Source organism: Folsomia candida, unplaced genomic scaffold (assembly GCF_002217175.1).
Source record: "Folsomia candida strain VU population unplaced genomic scaffold, ASM221717v1 Fcan01_Sc007, whole genome shotgun sequence".
In the NCBI taxonomy this organism is placed as follows: Eukaryota; Metazoa; Arthropoda; class Collembola; order Entomobryomorpha; family Isotomidae; genus Folsomia; species Folsomia candida.
In genome coordinates this window covers 1643507-1663269 of record NW_019091199.1, presented here as the reverse complement: position 1 = coordinate 1663269, position 19763 = coordinate 1643507, and the positions used below count along the sequence as shown (strand labels likewise).

The 19763-nt window shown below is 37.5% G+C and overlaps 3 protein-coding genes and 1 non-coding gene across 10 annotated transcripts; 2 read left to right on the top strand and 2 right to left on the bottom strand.

Moving 5' to 3' along the window:
• Nucleotides 1–2: 2 nt before the first annotated feature.
• On the bottom strand, nucleotides 3–8243 carry LOC110852785 (tubulin alpha-1C chain). Of its 6 annotated transcripts, XM_035853535.1 has the most exons (20): nucleotides 7625–8243; nucleotides 6856–7080; nucleotides 4879–4887; nucleotides 4687–4720; nucleotides 4535–4593; nucleotides 4328–4457; nucleotides 3750–3805; nucleotides 3496–3575; nucleotides 3290–3394; nucleotides 3168–3228; nucleotides 3076–3096; nucleotides 2755–2982; nucleotides 2660–2689; nucleotides 2490–2577; nucleotides 2337–2419; nucleotides 2204–2262; nucleotides 2082–2100; nucleotides 1784–1826; nucleotides 1520–1579; nucleotides 3–1410 (listed from the first exon to the last, which is right to left on the bottom strand). In XM_035853535.1, the coding sequence occupies exons 2-20, from the start codon at nucleotides 6856–6858 to the stop codon at nucleotides 1232–1234; spliced, it is 1347 nt and encodes a 448-aa protein (XP_035709428.1). In that variant the 5' UTR covers nucleotides 6859–7080; nucleotides 7625–8243; the 3' UTR covers nucleotides 3–1231. The 6 variants fall into 6 exon arrangements, with proteins under 6 accessions (XP_035709428.1, XP_035709430.1, XP_035709427.1 ...); XM_035853537.1 differs by lacking the exon at nucleotides 4879–4887; XM_035853534.1 differs by lacking the exons at nucleotides 6856–7080; nucleotides 7625–8243 and adding an exon at nucleotides 6479–6840.
• A 1521-nt stretch (nucleotides 8244–9764) lies between these two features.
• On the bottom strand, nucleotides 9765–11789 carry LOC110852066 (zinc finger protein 84). 2 transcript variants are annotated; one of them, XM_035853991.1, is made up of 7 exons: nucleotides 11516–11789; nucleotides 11233–11339; nucleotides 10975–11154; nucleotides 10692–10900; nucleotides 10487–10607; nucleotides 10316–10415; nucleotides 9765–10236 (listed from the first exon to the last, which is right to left on the bottom strand). In XM_035853991.1, the coding sequence occupies exons 1-7, from the start codon at nucleotides 11666–11668 to the stop codon at nucleotides 9931–9933; spliced, it is 1176 nt and encodes a 391-aa protein (XP_035709884.1). In that variant the 5' UTR covers nucleotides 11669–11789; the 3' UTR covers nucleotides 9765–9930. The 2 variants fall into 2 exon arrangements, with proteins under 2 accessions (XP_035709884.1, XP_021955732.1); XM_022100040.2 differs by having other exon boundaries at nucleotides 10692–10882; nucleotides 11516–11787.
• Nucleotides 11790–12033: 244 nt separating this feature from the next.
• On the top strand, nucleotides 12034–12152 carry LOC118436342. The gene has a single exon (XR_004835380.1). It is a non-coding gene; the product is annotated as a 5S ribosomal RNA (ribosomal RNA).
• A 1782-nt stretch (nucleotides 12153–13934) lies between these two features.
• Nucleotides 13935–15284, top strand: LOC118436263. The gene is made up of 3 exons (XM_035853960.1): nucleotides 13935–14079; nucleotides 14188–14527; nucleotides 14601–15284. Exons 1-3 carry the CDS (start codon nucleotides 13939–13941, stop codon nucleotides 15191–15193), a joined length of 1074 nt encoding a protein of 357 aa, XP_035709853.1. The 5' UTR covers nucleotides 13935–13938; the 3' UTR covers nucleotides 15194–15284.
• Nucleotides 15285–19763: the final 4479 nt, after the last annotated feature.

Here is a 19763-nt window from a genome sequence, read left to right as displayed (position 1 = left end):
AGTCGTTTTTTGCAAGTATATTTATTACGACGTCACTACTACTGTGCATAAACGATTACGCGACTAATAAATCTATCATGATATTAGGCAATTCTTATCATAGAGCAGCAAAAATATAGCACAATTCATAATTTTTCGTAATAATTGCAAATACATAAAATATAAATACATAAATCGGAAAATAACAACAATCACCGGTGCATTTAAAGATAATTATTCTATGTACTTATACCTGGGCTCTAACCAAATCAACAGCAACTGCAATTTATGGTCATTGCCGATATTGATGCCTAAGATGAGCTGCTTCCAGGATATACTACCTACAATTAGCACCACTTCATGAGTGCATTTTTGACATTTGTATTTAGTCATGTATACAAAGCTACTTAGAATTAGTTGCAAATGCAATACATTTCATAACCGAGATACACCTTCGCTAAACCTATTTTATCAGACATTATATAGCTTAGATATTTATTTACAAATTGATTGTTTCAGCAACGCGACGGACGGCAAAGATTCACTCGGACGGAGGAGAAAGGTACGAAAGACTTTCACCGTTTGTCTCGACTACCCAAGCCAACTAAATTCTCAATTCTTTCACATGCGTTATTCCAATTTTGTGCTGCGTAGTAATTATCTATTAACATCCTGATTGTTAAAATTTAGAATACTACTACAACTATCAGTAGTTAGACTTAAAGACGAATGACATCGACATCACAGCTATATGACTAGTTTTGAGTCAGTTTTGCACATGACTTCCTTCATAAGAATTCCTACATTTTTGATTACAGATATTCACAAAGCAAGGTAAAAATGTCACATTTCAAAATAAAATGACTAATTACTCAATGAATTTAAATAGTATACTAGTGTTTTACGGAGATGTGACATGTGACTATGTACATTTATAAATACACACCGGCTACCCTTTCAGGTAAGTAAGTAACACATCAATTCAAATTTCTAGAGAGGCTGGTTTCAACTGGATGGTGAAATTCCACAGTGAATCAATATAAAGAGTTCTTATATAATATAGTTTATGTGGTGCATACATACATGGCATGATTTCTCATCTATTCTTAATACAAGCAAATAATTAACCCATAACTAATAAAGACACGCTTTAGATTAGACGTGAGATCCAGCAACGATGTCTCACGTCTCGAGAACTTACATAAGATTAGTAAATAGTGTGAAATCTGTACAAACTGTTCCTCATCGTCTTCTACTGCTCATCATCACTTCCGGCACTTTCTTGCACCTCCTGATAATCCAACTCCAAGGCGGCGATGTCCTCTCGAGCCTCGCTGAACTCGCCCTCCTCCATCCCCTCACCCACGTACCAGTGAACGAAGGCCCGCTTGGCGTACATGAGGTCAAATTTGTGGTCCAGTCTCGCCCATGCTAATAAATAAATATAAATAAATGCTCAATATGCAAATCTGAATCATTTCACCTCCAGACGTTTTTGTATGAAATCAGAATGCAGACTATTGAATCTAAAATTGATTACCTTCCATGATGGAAGTTGTATTGGACAGGGCACACACGGCTCGCTGAACTTTAGCCAGATCTGAAACAAAACCAAACAATCCTCAAGTACGAGGTATAATTTGTATCCACCTCCAACCTCACTTTAAAAGAAATTTCATCTCTTCCTCTGAAAAGCTCTTAATTATTTTCTTTTTACCAAATGGCACCCGAGTAAAGTATAGGTTATAAATAAAAGTCCAAACTAATTGACTAATATTATTATTGTTATTGTAAATGTACAAACCTCCGCCCGGCACCACTGTGGGTGGCTGGTAATTGATCCCGACCTATCCAAATTATAATGCAAATTAAAAGTTTTGGAAAGTATGATTCATATTACATGTGTGACATCAGTTTTCTCTCGATATTTTGATAAATCAATAAATGGTCCAAAAGTTTTCGGCTTTTGACGTGTTAATGTCCGAATTATGGATTGCTAGTGCTTATATAAGTTTATATGGCTCGACTGGGTTCGAGAGTTTGACTTGACTATACATATGAGTATTTACGCCAAAAAACTGTAACATTAAAGTATAACAAACCTTAAAACCGGTGGGACACCTAGTGAAAGTAATAAAATTTGCTAAACATCACCGAGTTCGTAAATATAAATGGGAAAATGGGATGGTATTAACACCTAATTAATTGCTAATGTTTTACATACCAGTCCACAAACTGGACGGCGCGATTTGCCTTTATTCCTGCAATAGCTGCGTTAACGTCCTTGGAATAATTTCGAAATTATTATCGTTAGTCTTAAGCATGATTATGTATAAATCTCATTGTTCATGACATACCTTGGGCACCACGTCCCCTCGGTAGAGTAGACACACGGCCATGAATTTACCTTTTCTCGGATCGCACAATACCATCTGGTTCGCTGAAAGTATTTATGGGTCACAAGGGTTAGCCAGGGTCAAGTACTTCAGAGAAATAATAATCGATCGAACCTGGGTCGAAACAAGCTTTAGTTATTTCGTCGACACTGATTTGCTCGTGATATGCTTTTTCTGCAGAAATTATGGGAGCATACGTGGCCTATAATTGTGTAAACGAAGCGCATTTATGAATATGGAATGACGGACTCATTAATTCCGTATACATATCTATGTGTACATACCAAAGGGAAATGAATGCGTGGGTACGGAACCTGGAAGAGAAGAGGAATTTGTAAAGCCTGCAATTCGTTCGTGATGCTAATCCCTAATCAATTACCAAATTGGTTTGAAATTCATTCAAGTCGACGTTTAGGGCGCCGTCGAATCTCAATGAGGCCGTGATCGAAGAAACGATTTGACCAATGAGTCGATTTAAATTAGTGTAAGTTGGTCGTTCTATGCCCAAGTTGCGGAAGCAGAGCTCGTAAATGGCCTCGTTGTCGACCATGAAGGCACAGTCACAATGCTCCAAAGTGGTATGAGTGTAAAGAATAGCGTTGTATGGCTGCGTGTAATAATAATAATCATGATTGTTAAATAATACCATGACTCTAAAGAACTGTTTATGGGAGAGGGTGCGAAGATGATGCTTACATACCTCCACGACGGCAGTAGACACCTGGTGAAAGTATGGAAAGTTTTCAATTGTGCCGATTGCTTAAATAATTAGTTTATTGTTGTTTTTCATACCCTTGGAGCTGGATAGATTGAGAAGCACAGCTTGGATTTCTTTCCATAGTCCACAGAGAGCCTAAAAAATTTAAATTAGTGTGTACAATTATTATGGCGACATACTGACCATCCAATTTTACCTCTCCATCAACAAGGAGCCAAAGCCGGAGCCGGTTCCTCCCCCAAAAGAGTGGAAAATAAGGAATCCTTGAAGACCATTGCAGGCCTCTGATAAACGTCTTATCCTGCACAATGGGAAAAGCGATATTTCAGAAAAGTTACAATTGCGTATGGGTGACACCGCTTCTATAGCTGATCGTAATTACTGGCTCGATAGTTTACGTACCTGTCCAGCGTCACATCAATTATTTCTTTCCCGATTGTGTAGTGTCCTCGAGCATAGTTATTGGCAGCATCCTCTTTCCACTGCAATGCAATTTGTCATATGTATACTACTTGTATTGCATTGAAGATGAGACGTCTTAGGATTAGTCAAGTGCATAGGGAAATTTGAGATAATGACGGGGAAGGTAAAATCTGATAAGCTACTTTAAATTTTACAAGACCCTGTGTCACGATAAATAAATAAGTAAGTCTTACCGTTAGGAGTTGTTCGGGGTGAAATAATTGCCGGTAAGTTCCAGTTCTTACTTCATCTGTGATTTGTGAGAGTTCGAAAATTCATTCATTATTTTACAGCACTACACAATACATATATCCTTCTTTATTGTAAAATTATTTTCATAATATCAACTCTCTAATTATGTGCTCTATGTACATGCAAATTAGTCAAATCATACAATTTTTCAACTGCACATACAATGTATGAAAAACTGCTTCCGGCCTACAAACGTACGTATGTATGCTGCATTCAACCAGAAGAAGAAGTTGAGAAAAGAAAGTAGATCGATCAAAACCTTGCCAATCTTTTGTGTTTCGTAGTAGAAGAAATGGGAAAAGGTTATAAAAGTCAATCAGGAGGGATTGAAATGCAAAGTTTGCATTATAATTGACAATCGAGCCTCTCAGTCTGACCTACTTCTTTGCATACTTTCTATTGTGTCTCTAGGTAGAACCTAATCCTAATTAAGTATATGCACAAACTCTGCTCACGCAAAATACCTAGCACAGCTTTTTAAACGACAAAATAAATACATGGAAAATCTTTCTTTTCTTACCAATCACCGTGGGTTCTAGATCTACGAAAACGGCACGCGGAACATGTTTCCCAGCATTGGTCTCACTAAAGAAAGTATTGAAAGAATCGTCTTCTCCTCCCAACGTCTCGTCTGAGGGCATCATCCCGTCCTACCGATTGGACGGTTCAAGGATTTCCATTTATTCTAAATACATGAGTAATGCACAAAGGAACACTAGTTTCTTACCGGTTGGATACCATGCTCCAAGCAATACAACTCCCAACATGCATTTCCTATCTGACATCCTGTGTGCATAAAAATATATAATAATAAATCTGTGACCACAAAATTACCAAACGCTAAATTTTGTATGCACGCGTATAAAGAGAAAGCCAGACCTGCTTGGCCAATGTGGATGGAAAGGCACTCTCTCTGTATCAGGAAATCATTTAAAGTTATTACTTTTTATGAAGGATGCCAATAGACAATGACTGGGAATTACGCAGAATGTGCAAATTGGAGAAAGGTGAAAAATAGGAAAAGTTTAGTATTTGTTCAAGCACATGCAAGAATCCACACTGATGACTTACTTTCTTCGACTAAGGGTTGAAGCGATTATCATAGCGGGATGAAAGAGGTTACATTGTTATTCAAGTCAGATACGGTTGAAAACACGAGCATAACACGTTTGTTAGATGACCGTTCCAAAAATTACAGAAAATACAAATTAATTAGTATACAAAGTTTTGCAGCTACCCTCTAAATTATTAAAATGGACTGAAATTAACGTCATACATATATTTAGCTTTAAGCCATCAATCCATGTACTGAGGAAACATACTGTTTTAGTATGCAACATGCACACTTGTAAATACTAGAGGTGAGCTGGATATCCATTTTTTTGGATAATGCATGGCCCGATCCAATCCAGCTGGATTTGGATGGATTGGATCTGAAATTTTTTGGGCCAAATGGATTTGGATGAATTGGATCTGAATTTTTTTGGGCCAAATGGATTTGGATGGATTGGATCTGAAAAATTTTGGGTGAATTGGATTTGGATGGATTGGATCTCAAATTTTTTGGGTGACATGGATTTGGATGAATAGGATCTGGGTGGATTGGATTTGGTCAAATTGGATAAACTTCGTCATCATAAAGAATATCAGGAAGTGTTCTTTTTAACACTTCGATCTCATCCTAACAGTAACTGGGCCATACTTTTGTTGCATGGCACACACTGTGACACATATACAGTCCAATCAGACGTACCCCGAACACTAACCATGACTTTATATATATAATTCTTTGGATAATCCATGCCCTGATCCGATCCAACTGGATTTGGATGAATTGGATCTGAAATTTTTTGGATTTGGATGGATTGGATCTGAATTTTTTTGGGCCAAATGGATTTGGATGGATTGGATCTGAATTTTTTTGGGCCAAATGGATTTGGATGGATTGGATCTGAAATTTTTTGGGCCAAATGGATTTGGACGGATTGGATCTCAAATAATGACGATCCAGCTCACCTCTAGTAAATACCCAATTTCACTATAACAAACAAACAGCAACTCTATAAACATTCAAAGTCAAGCCAAATTTAATTTATGCATAATTGTTGAATTTGGGTTGACTTAAAATGAGTATTATCAGAAAAAAATTTAGTGTTGACTCGTCAAGTTCTCATTTTGAGGAGTGAAAGTAGGTCGACCGTCTGAGCAAGGGGGCTACAACCAGCAAGTCGATATTTCCAGGTAAATGTGGAATGTAAATGTACATTGTGTTTGACTTTGCAAAAGCTGCTATTCGTGGTGTCGGTTTTTCTTGCTTGAGTCAAACCAATAGAATATTGAACAGGATATAAAACGAATAACTACTCTAGTTGAGTGGATTTGTCAACTTCTCAAACTACTAAAACTCACAACCATGCCTAAGTTCTTAATATATTCATCAATTGCTTATGCCTAAAAATATTTCCATACAGATGCTTCAGGCAGAACAATTTTACATTCACTATGAAAAAATTAAATTCTTCCTCGTCTTTTAAAATGGGTCTACAATACGAATAACAGAACAGAGCAGTTCTTCAATTCACATGCACGGTCAGTATGCAATTACTTATGAATACACTCTGTCAATTAAGTAACGAATCTAATCTACAGATGCTTCTAATTGTAAGATTACCTTTGAGTACATGAAAAAGCGAAGAGAGTCAACTGGAAATTGTTAGTGAAAAGCCAATAATAATAAAAATAATGGTTTATTTGAAAATTAGTTCGAAAAAATTAGAGTTGGACGAAATTTAAGAAATCAAAGTATGGAACTACTCTGTTGGCGTTGATTTTCCCAATTTTCTGTAGCATGAAGACGTTTGCAAGTTATGCAAACAAATTATCTGCGTAAAAATATTGGTCACCAACTTAAGGAATTGCACTCCCTATCAATGAAAATAGTTTGATTTCAGCGAACTATGTATTTACTGGGACGCATATAATTAGCTGATCCTCTTGAGAAGAATTTCAGAGTGTAACTAACACTGGGAAGCAAAGAGGGAAGCCTACCATTTCTTTTCAACTTTCTCCGACCCCGTGTTGAATGCTGATTTTTCCCAGAATGTGGTTGGTTGTTGGTAAAGTGTGGATTAGGTTAAGAGAAAGCTTTCTCCGATATGTAGTTGCCAGTTGAGCGAGGGGAAATCCTATCCGGTTGCTCAAGTTGGACTTTTGCTAGCAAGGCCCTGCTAACAAAAGGGAGTCCGTCAGCATGGAAAGGTATCCAATAAATTGCTGAAATTTTTAATCCACAAATAATAAGACAATTACACACAAGTACTCGCTTTTGTTCTCGCCGGTATATAACTACATACATACATGCCTACGTGAATATATGGGACGCTATGCATATACTAATAAGTCATGGTGTATCTTCATGGAAGGATTCCTTCGAAACAAGGACACACATACAGACATACATAAATTGTGTATGGGGTCGTCGTTCAAGAATTGAGAATGGTAGTGTGTTTGTAGGTCATATTGCTCATATTGCATATTTTATTTTCAATTGATTGGAGGAATATTAATGACTACTGCCACGCAATTATAGCAGAAAAGCAGTTTGACATATGCATAGCTATCGTTTGACAGTTATGAATACCTAAAAACTGCAAGCTATATGCTTCATTTATTTGCCCATCAAATATACTGCTTGTATGTACCTCCAATTTGGTAGCAAAATGAGCCAATAATACTCGTATGTACGGAAGGTAGATACGGAAATCCTAGGCCATGCCCATTATAAATTGATACTTGATACCACCAGTAGTGTGCCTACCTTGATGTCTGATGTCAACTGTCCGTCTCCAGCCTTTGTCTTCTCTGACACAATTTTAGTCAACCCGCAACTATGCGTTCTTCAATCTTGATGCGTTCTTCTTTTTCTAGTATCTTGACTCACATCAGCGACATTATGCCCACGACCTAAAAAATACGACGGGTGGGAGCGTAGTTGTCATTTATTTATCAAAGTGCAGGAAACCAGAATGAACAATCTGGCTTGATTCGTTCTTCAGGTGACGTATTACCAAATTCAGAATGACAATGCAGTGCAGCAACTATCACTATTCTGTAAGTATATGGGCCAAAACACGAGGATCCTTCCTTCCTGTGGAGCTTTCTCTGAATTGATTTGGGTTTCCTGTGACCTGTCGTTCTAAAAGTCTGAATTGGAAATGACTACAACTACTTTACGATACACTTATTCGATCAAATCCAACCAGTACAACAACACACCTACGACTTGAACATGACATCAACGACATCAATACTAAAACTTCAATCGGGTGCCTTGCCGTGTGTTTGTCTACTTTTCTTTGTAATGCATTGCAGTTTTAGTTAGGTGACTAAAAGTTCGATCGAGGTATATTGGATTTCATGTACATATGCATGTATATATTGAATGTTGTCTCCGCATATGTATGCATGCATGTATCGCGAGTCGTCATTTCATGGGGGACAACTCGCGTACAGTAGGAGACAATTTGTTCAAAAGGACGGGTGATAAGAATCTGTACGCTTGGTTGGTTAGTGGTCGCATGATACTTGAACCATGGCAAGTGAAAGTTAGTTCCATTCTGCAACACAATTTTCCTGGTACCTAAAGTAGTATGTAAGTGGTTTGTTTGTTAGAGATATTCCGACATGCCAAAAAAGGGAGAGATAGTTGGATGAGTAGATGGATGGGAATAGTAATTGCTGTCATGCTATCCATACCTACCGATTCCGATGCAGAGCTTGATAAGCTAAAAATGTTATTGTTAATACAATCCGTTATGAATGTTTCTAAACAACACCACCAACTGTATTGTACGCAAGTAAATAGGAATCTCAAAGTTGATTACCTATTTTATGTGCGTATATTCATGAGCCTGTGCAAGTATTAATTGCTATCAGAATTGAATTTGCTTGTATTCGTAATATCATCTATATACCAAAAAATTACACGCATTTCATAAAGTTTAAAGATAGCCAGAGACATTATTGTTATCTAACGTAATAATTAGTTCCAAGCTACGTAATATGCTCATCCGACATAGAATTGGCCTTCCTCAGAAGAAAATGCTGCAAACAAATATCGACATAACTTTCCTTTGTGAGATGCAATGTGCTAATAAGAATTTGTTCTTCATGTGTCAATCTCAACTTGGTACTCATCGCACGTGGATGGAGTTGAATGCTTCCCTACACATAATTTCATACGTGTTGGAGAGATTGCAGAGTAGACTTCTCTCCGACAATTTTTGCGTACGAGGTATGTAAGACATGGGCATTGATTTGACTAATGAACGCACACAAACTTTCTCAGAAGTGAAAGTAGAAAGTTGGATATGCAGCCCACTAGCAAATACTTTGGTGTATTTAGGATTAGTACACACGTAAGAGATAGATATCCTGCGAACATGGAGCAGAGTGGGTTTCGCAATTAGGGCATGAATCCCCACCCACCTGGTCACCCGTTTGTGTTTTGATACCTTCCGTTTCCTTGCGACGGTTTCAGGTAACCATGCAGGAAGTGAGTGGGTTTATTTATATTCATTGCCGTACTCCACTCGCACACCAAAGCAAACTTGAGTGAAATATAAACTGCTCCTGTATTTGCAATATAATACCTTATATGTTTGTATTTATATACAAACATACACTTTACAGCACATATATATGTGCTCTAAAGTGGATATTTTCACTCGATTCGTATTGTAAAGAGACAGAACTATAGCATATTATGGTGGTTGGTGTGAAAGTGCTACATGACGTGCAGCTTGTGGGGGAGATGCAAATAAAGATATAAATGGGCAAATTCACCCTCGTATAATTGTCACGAACTCGAGCTTTTAACTTTCAGTCATTTGACAAATGGCTTCATTTTTGCAAATATGTATGCCTTGGGCATTGAAAAATATATATGATGGATCTTACGAGTTTTTTTACTTCTGTATATTTATTAGTTTGGTAACACATGAACACAGGTTAACAAAACATCACATTAAAAACAGCAAACACTCGGGTCTTGTCAAGTACTAATCAGATAGTTCTTTTTGCATCAAGATTATGCAAAGTCAGTGATTCGGACTAATCTAACGGCTAAGCTTTTAAATATTCCTCTCCCAAATAATTTGAATTTTCAAGTAGCGAGTTACTCAGATCATTTGTGCCACTGATCACCAACGATTCTGAAGGTACTGTTGTAACTTTTGTGCCAGAATTCCCATCGCTATTCGTTGGAAAGTGCACGCCTTTGGCAGGTCCACGCCTTGATATTTCAAAGTCAGTCTCACCCGATAACATGTCAAGCAGTTTACTCCGCGACAGCATGAAATCATCATTTGTATCTTGTACAGCCTTTGGAGCACTTTCATGAATGATATTAATATGATGATTCAATTTTTGCTAAAAAAACAAACAATAAAAAATAAATATAAACCACAAATGTATGTTATATACTCGTGAATGAGATTAATTCATTTACCTTAGTACTTAATTGCTTACTACAAATACCGCATACGAAAGACCGTCCCTTATGAAAAGTCCCGATATGATTAGCAAGATTCTGTGAGTGTTGGTAGGACCTGATTCAATGACACAAACAGAAATGAAAGTATTTATTCTAATTATGAGTTTTTTAGTCAATAATACTTACTTTGAACAAGTTTCGTAAGGGCAAGGAAAGATATCCCTTTGTTCTGCGTGAATCTTGATGTGATTACGAATATGTGAATGTGAGAACTTTTTCTTACAAGTAGGACACTCCATTAAATTGCCTATATATTTATAACAATTTATAACGAAATTATGTACATCACACAAAGTTGTTCCATAAAATGGATAAATATTGAGGGACATACAATGAGCACTTTTTTTGTGAGCTAAACAACTGGACCATTTCTCAAACACTTCATTGCATTCCGAACATTGATATGTCTTTCTGTTTTGAGATTCCTCTTCGCCAGCAATTCGTCTTTTTCTATGAAGTTTCTGGTGAGATTTTAATAATGCGTGCAATCTAAATTCTTCGTTACACCCTTGTACACCGCACCTAAAATTTAGCATAATTCTAAGATAATCTATTCACGCATCATCAAAACCAGAAAGAAATAGATAGGTATGTAGACAAAGAAAACTATTTACTTAAAAAGCGGTGTTGTATGGCCAGCATGTTCGAACGTGTGTTCCTTTAATTGGTACTTCTTGCTAAACATTTCCCGACATATAGGACACGAAAATTTCTTTTCGCAATGTTTCTTCTTATTGTGAAAGTATAAGCTGGTCGCGGAATCAAACGAGGCTAAACATCCGTCAAAGCTGCACCTATTTACCACGTAACAGAATGCAATGTACGATTCAAAATAAAATAATACACTAATAAAATACAGACAACAAACTCACTTAAAGCCTCCTCCCATAGTCGTGTGCTTGGTAGCTTCATGCCGTTGCAAATGAGTTTTCCGATAGTATGATGATTCACAGCCTTCGAATGAGCATTTATAAGGTTTCTAGAAGTGAAATTACAAAATAATCCATAAACAACTGTACTATATACAGTTATATGTTAGTGATATGTAGTTATATGTTAGTACATATAACTACTCCCAAAGGCAATTAAGTATATGTTATATTTTATCAATGTGTGTGTGTTTAATAAACTGATAATATGTCTTTAACTGCTTACCTCAGATAAGTGTATAGCTTGGTGCATCGTTAATCTTGAAAGTTTGGCAAATTTTTTGTCGCAATCTATGCAACTGAATTTATAATCCTTAGGTGGTGGGGGTGGCAGCTCCACGACATATCTGGGCCTTTCAGCAACTAGTGCTTTACCCATGCTATTTTGAGTTATAATTACCCAATTTGTCACTAAATAATAGTTTACTTTTGATAACAAACTACACAAAAAGACACCGATTAGCAAATGTGATGTGAACAATAAGAAAAGCACATTGCATATTCCGAGTTGGCGCAGTTTCGGGCATTGTGAGATTCATTTATATTGAATTTTTCTCTATCACCCCACACAGTACCCAAAATCAATTCTTTAATTATGTTGGAGAATTAAAATTGCAATGAGTAAAATTCAGTTGAATTGAAATCTGCTCACTAAAGTGTTCAGGAATAAGGATAAGTCTCACATTTTTCAATTAAGTGAGTCAGAAAAATGACATAAGAGGAGGATGGATTGCATTTGAGTTTGTCAAGGGCCATACCACGTTGAATGCACCAGTTCTCGTCCGATCACTGAAGTTAAGCAACGTCGGGCCCGGTTAGTACTTGGATGGGTGACCGCTTGGGAATCCCGGGTGCCCTTGGCGTACAATTTTTTTTGCATTTTTTAATTTTGATGTATGGAACGTATAAATTCTTAAATAATTTACTCTAAACTTGAATATGTACGTGTATGTATGTACTACAAAAAAAAATTGTACTACCAAAATTGTGTCTAAATAATTAAAGTTAATGCAGTTTTATCATTTGTGTATGAAATTCGTGTATTCATAAAGTTGCAATATTTCACTACATATTAATAAATAACAAGCAAGATATATGTACTGTAGACCAATAATAAGTAAATAAATCTCAGCAGCAAACGCAACTTTTTTCATGAAGATCGAAGATGCGGATTTAAATAATTTACCAACGAAAAGCGGTGAGTTACAAATTTCAATCAGAAATTTCACGCAAATCTACAATTACTAAAAAATTATTATATTGAAACTATTTTAGTAAACACAATATATTTATTAAAGTTCTTTATTTATTAAAATGCAATTAAAATATGCATAGTTGATTTATCTGCATACACAAATCTACATAATATTTATATCATCAAATGAGGCAGGTGGAGATAATAAAAGTTGAACAACTCGTTATAAATGTGTAATGCATTGCATTGCATTTTGCATTGCTCCGCTGTATGGTTTTCAAAACAGTATACATAATACATATGGATGTTGGATATGCACCGTTTTTGAAAATTTCGAAAATTTGGTTGCTAATAACGTACAAACACAGACCGTAGTTACACTGGCTTGGGGAGAAAGTTGAAACGTGATGTTTTATTATGTCCGGCACAATGAACAGCAGATTGTGTCACTAAACTATTGAATACTAAATTTCTAGTTTATTCGAAAATACAAAATATGTAGGCAGATTGGCAGATTGCAAACAAAATATACAATGTCCTATCGCGTGAGTCAACCTCTACCCAGACCAAAGTCTCGCCGTAAGCCCACTGACCTTTTGGGAATTACAACGACGCATAATTTTCAAAGAACTTTAGCAAATCGTTCCCACATGCATCGTCATCCCCTCGATTCTAACACGACAAGAGTTGGAAATCTGGGAAGGATGAGACCCGCTGACACATTTGCCCGTGCGAAATACTCGGATTCCAACAACAACAATAATTATGACAATACTGACTCATTAGCCAAAAAGTATTCGAACAATAACTTGGCAAAACTGGGCAACGACTACCGCACATCGAAATCCTTCACACTTGTGGAAAACGACGGAAGAGAGCTCCCAGGGTTCGACGCTTTCACTTCGGTGAAAGCCATATACACGTCTTCTTTCCCAACCCCTTCGCGTGCCTCCACTGCTCCAGCCTCGTTGGAGGTGCACTCATCTCCTCCACCCAGCAAATTCCCCACGACTTCTGCTGAAACTGGAAGAAAGCAAAAATTCAGTGCAAGGACTGACTCTAACAACAACCGGCAAGTAAAGATCAATCATAATGCTGCTCCAGGTCCTGTTAATAATCACCCAGCGAAAATAGAACTTCGGGGCAATTTGAACGCTTCCATAATCAAGGATATTCAGGTCGTTTTGCCAGAAAGAAAATCACCCGTATTTCCTCGTAGACACAATCGGTTGGATACCACAACACCACCACCACCTGCCCTTGTGGGGACAACTCGTAAAGGCAAAGCTAAGGGAGTATCAATGCCCTCGAGGTCTTGGAAGTGGTCGCAGTCTCAAATGGAATATGAAACCAAAACCACAGGAGCCAGGGGAAAAGCTCGACCGCAAACCGTCCCGTTAAGAGAAAGTGGTCGTACAAAGAATAGTAATTTATTCATGACTGACTCGGAAGAGATGATGCTTCCAGCAGGATGCTTGAAAAACGAGGATAATGACGAGGACGAGAACAAGGATGGATGCTCCAGACCATTAAGACAAGTTGTCACCTTTTCTCCAGACACCTTGAACATCGAGAGGGAAAATAAGCCAAAGAAGGTAACGAACGATATTCCTTGTCCGCGTGGGCACGTGTTTTCTGAAACCTATTGTAGTTTCCGTATTTAACGATGTCATGCTCAGTAACATTAATGATGTGAATGGCAGACGCGGATGAAGAATAACAGGAAGCCGAAATTCGCTCATCCATGTTGTGGCCACTTTCTCCCACCAGCCGCAGAGACCATCCAGTTCTCGGGACCAGACATATTTTCAAACAACCCGTACATTCGATATCACACGATTTGGTGTGGGCCGATGGGAAGAGTTTCCGACGAGTCTGTGTCAAAGAAAAACGTGAGGATGAAACGGTTTCGAAAGCTTCTTTCCTCTTTGTCAATCTCACACGAAGCGTTCAACGGCGTCCCCGAAGAACAAAAAGCTACATTTATGAAACAAGACATTATTCCACTTTACATTTCAGCCTTGGACATTGCCCTGATGGATGGTAATTGACAAACGTCGTATTACATCTCATGGATCTAGAGATGTGTATATTATGTAATTTTATTTATACGTAGGAGACATGGCTCATGCTCAACAACTGCTCACCACGATAATTTCTTCTCTGAAAGTACTAGACATCAATCTCAAGAGTGCGTCGTTGGAGAGCAAGGGAAGTCCAAAACAAATCCGCCAGCTTCCTCTCGACCATGACGACTTTTATATAAACCTGGGTCCAGTAATTTTTGCCATGAATCGCATTTGCAATGACCAATATCGATTCAATCCACGAGATCTGCCGATAGAATGCCAACTGGTGAAGTTACAGTTGGAACTGGTCGTATTGACGATTTGTCCCTCTGATTGTCTCATTTTTCAAAGTCAGCTAACTGTGGCAGCAACCACGGCGGACAGGGCCATGCAACTTTTGCAACAGTTAAAAGAGAGGCGAGCTTACTACTGTGTCCGCTGGGTGACTGATTCCGTCATGCATCGCGATTACATGAGCCTTCTGAAGTTTTTCGGATTCTGCGATGATGTCGGTGCTAAAAATCCTGTTCCTCTATCCGTTCATCGAGTACAAGGAACGATGTTATTTGCTGCGACCAGTGACCAAAAGCCTGTAATTGTGAATTCTCCGATGATTTCCGACCCTTCAGTTCTCAATTAGCGTTTTTCATCCTATCCGTTCTACATATGTATATTTATTGGCTATTACTGACAAATGGAAAATAAATTCCAGTGAACTCTGCCCACAACGAGATTTCCAACGTGTAATTTGTGGTTGATTGTAAATGTTGTTCAACTGTTGTACTATGTTGTATGTAGATGTACTTAACAATTTATTGGAGCCAAATCGTTGTGGTTTTTTAGTGTGTGTGGAAGTAAATCCTACTGGAAAAGGACTAAAAGTCATCATGAACGATAGTCCTTCCGAAGAGCACGTCTCGTGTGTATCCATCTTCTTGGCCTATTATTTATGTATAATTTGGAATAAAGTGTGAAGCATTTTATCCTTACAACACTCGAACTTATGTAACAAATCAGCCATCACGATAGTCAGTGCACTTGCTTGTTTGTTACTCTTAAGAAAACTTTGAAAATCTAGAAAAAAAGTTCTAATGAAAGCAAGACACGAACGAATCAACGAGCGTGGAGCGTATATTATACAATCCTGAGGATCGGATGAGGGGAAACAGTCCATAATCGACTGTAGCTACCGGTTAATGAGGAATTGAGAGATTTTTTTTACAAATCTTTATGCGTTACATGTATTAAGCGTGACTCCATCACCTTTTTGATGTAAATCACACACCCAATCTATTTATTGAGATCGATTCTATTTGATGGACAAAAGGTTCCTGAATATTCTCCTAAAATAAAACTTGCAATCGAAACCCCCAAGCACGACGAGGAGTATTTATGTACGCATTTAGATCATTTGAAAGAGATAGACTTCCTTATAAGAATTTAAAATAAGATTCTTTCACCTGTTTCGAAATTATGTTAATTAAAAAGAATTACACCAGAAGCCACATTCCCATAGTCGCTGTCTGTTAATTGTATACCAATTTCTACTTTGGTTCATATCGACTCGAAAATGTGTAGTTTTTGGTAAATTGAGGCTTCGACATGATAAACATGACACCGGTCGTTGCCTGCTGTCCGTATAACCAGATACGAAATTAAATAATGAACATATTACAAAACTAATTGTAATATCGCATCTCATCTCGACTCTCCCTAATTCTCTTCCGAAACCAATTTAGTGCTTTAGCTCCACTTCACCTGATGAGCTGATCCTCACATTCTGATTAAGGTCCCATTATGCTAGACTCCATTAAATTAAGCATCTTCCACCCAATCTTGCATCACCCTCCGTCATTCCAGTCCTAAAAGATTAAATTACCACTAAATGAAATAATTTTCTCCTTCCTTCCATTAGGAGATGTTCAGCTTGATTTTCTCCCTATCAGGCTGGCATACGTGGCTGGTGGTAGACAAGTAGCATCGGAACGACAAGGACGAGATAATGTTGAGAGAAAATCCAGTTTTTTTCTTTCTTCCTACTCATTGCGAGGTAGAGGACAAAAAATTAATCGAAATGCTCCCTGGAATTGGTCGTCGGTATTGTTCTACTGCGGTCGGTGCTTTGCTTCACCCGTTCCTTGTCTCATCACATTATCATTACCTTCCAACAATTACATTACCGTCGAATCCATCCCCTCACTCAGAGACCCACACACACGGCTGATACGAAATCCATCTTGTTTTGCCTGTGGGAACCGTGGCTAAATCTCAGGGAAATTAAATATTCTTCCACCTCATCCTCTTACCATGCCATCTGAATAACAAGAAAATGGACACAAACAAAGAAACGAAACAAAGCGACTGTGTTAGCTTTAATTACTTTTTGAATTTTAAATTGAACTGGACAAGTCAGATATTAATGTGACTGGACCCTGGTCTGGTCTGGCTGGAGAAGATGTGGACAAGAGAATCGAGAGATTTACTGGTTTGGCTCTGCGGGAACCAAATCAACACCGTTTCTTGGTATGATGTGATTGTATTGTAAAGACATTTAATTACGAAAAGTCATTATATTATTACCTTCACTCACTTCTTCTTATTCCCTTCCCGACAATGCGCACAAAAAAACAATCTCGCTAAACCAAGTTGTACACGATTTCAGGCTGGGAAATCCACCGGATAAGACTAAATACATACAGTCTCAATGTGCCTCATGTGATCTATAGGACTATTTCATCTACCCAGGCGTAACAAAGTTACACATCACGTACATACGCACATGTACATACTTGTGTAGTCGAAAAAAAAGAACGCTTGCATAACAAAATGCAAATAAAATGTTCTGATTTTCTATCTACAGCATCGTCCAAGAAAAGAATCTATAGCCGACGTGGTTCCCACGACTCAATAAAATTTTGCAAAGTCATACAAAACCGATTATCGATTAACTAGCTTCACATCTGCTCCCTTTATGTGTACACCGTCAGTTATTCAATCGTAGGAAGGCAGCCATTATTCCTTCCTCCTCTTCAACAGGAACGGTATTGATTGATACAGAAGAAATCTTTGTCTAGCTTGTTTATGCACGTGGAGTGAACAGCCCAAAATATGCGTAATCCTACGTAATCTAGACTTTCACATTATTTATTGTCTCACTTACACTTACAATGTACGTACGTATGAGAATTGAATTCAGAGCGTTTGTGTTCCATTCTCCCGTTAAACTAGCGCATTCCATCCATCTCCTAAATACATAGCAAATCCATAGGCTTTTCTTTCAGGATTATGCAAGGGAAAATAACAATGGGTGGTGCACAATGCTGCAAATAGTACAAGTCAATGTCGCCTTGAAAGCACGAATTGGACTTTCATGAATTTGAATCAAAATTTAATCAAGCGGAACTCGTTTTAGCTGGTCATTCAAGATTTGAATGCTGATGCATGTAGCTTGTTTTGCAAATATTTAAACCTTCACAATGCAGAAAATAAATCAAGGTGAGTCAAATCTGCAGCAACTTGCATATAAGTCAATAAGTAAGTTACGAACAGTGTTATTTTGATTATAGCTTGAAGGTAAATTGCGATAAAAATGCCTACTTTTGTACACATATTTTGGGTAGAATTCTGCCGATATTTAGCTACTTCTATTCACTTTGCTTGCATTCATTAAATCTGGATTGCCAGATTCATTACAACAATACGACATTGTTATGTATTCAGATCAAAGCAACTCATGCTCGTACAATTAGCTCAAGTGATTTCCAGTTCTCAAATTTCACCAAGTCACGCCCAAATTAAGACCTCACACAAACAATGAATGGTAGCAAACCACAACTGAAACTGAGATCATTTTGAAAATACGATTAGTAGAAAATAAGGGGCTACTCAAAACTGAAATTAAGAGGATTTGAGCATCCTGTACGTTCATGTTGATCGATTAAGTTTAGTAATGAATGGTCGAAACAAGAAATTAGTCTTCGTCTTGGATTCTCGAGGTGCTGGAGGCTGGAACATATGCATGGGAATATTTTCAGCCAACCAGCCCCTGTCAAAGGCAAATCTTTCATTTCAAAAAAGTTGTGTGCGATGGTTGGCTTATTCGTTACATTAAATAACGGATAATTGATGATCTCGATCTTGGATTGAGCAAATTTGGAAGAAACCATTGTAGGGTTTGGGTGTTCTTTAATAAGGAAAACTTGATCGATTTACAAGCCCACACGCAGCCATCCAACGAATCACAATCATCAATTTATTGGATGGCCGTGTCTCATACTTTTCAGAAATATGATTATGATCACGATAAATATGCAATAATAAAATTTCTAGTCGTATTAATTTCTGAGATAAAATTAATGTAATGCAAGCAACTTATTGAGCGTGATAGGAAACACACTTGAAACATTAGTCTTTAAATTCGTTAAAGTGTCCGACTTGAGGTCATAATGCCGTATATTGCTCATCATTAATCATTCCCGCAATTACGAGTCCCTATTAATCAATCAACCTCTATCTTGAGCATGGGTATATTCTGTCTAGCAGAATTTTCTGTAAAGCGGGGCATCTCCCTCGTTAATGAAGAAATCTAGTAAAACAAAGGTTTACAGATATGCGGCAAGTAATAATTAACAAAAGGTTTCAAGACGTTCATTCCAACCCTTAAAAGACTTGAAAGACTAAAACGAAATAGTGGAAAACGAAGGGAACGATTGAACACCAATCCAAGCAAAAGGAAAGTTGATGGGTATTTATCAAACCTGAAAACTTTGCAAACTTTCAAACGAATTATTATGGGCTTGATAAATGGTGGTTTTTGTCCCTTTACGCCGAGCAGTGTTCTTGCAAAGTGTCATTGAGGTCAACCAACGTAAATTATCAGTAATTGATTTTATTGAGTAACCACGATCGCCCAGTTCACGATCCTGGGCAAATTAGTACTATATTTTGTAGCTCATTGTGCTGTCTAATATCGCTCTAGGCATTCAAATTACTTGCGAATTAGCTTAAAGTAGTCGGTAATAGTGGTTGTAAAAACAAAATTTTAGGCATACACGACTTTTGTTTGTAAGCAATATTTAGTATAAATCTCTTTTTCAAAAGTTCGATTTCTTATAAAAATCATTAACTGAATTATAAAGCACATTTTTATAAATATCCCGTCACTCTAAATTCATCGACGTTATATTATTATTTTATGTACATTAGTCTGT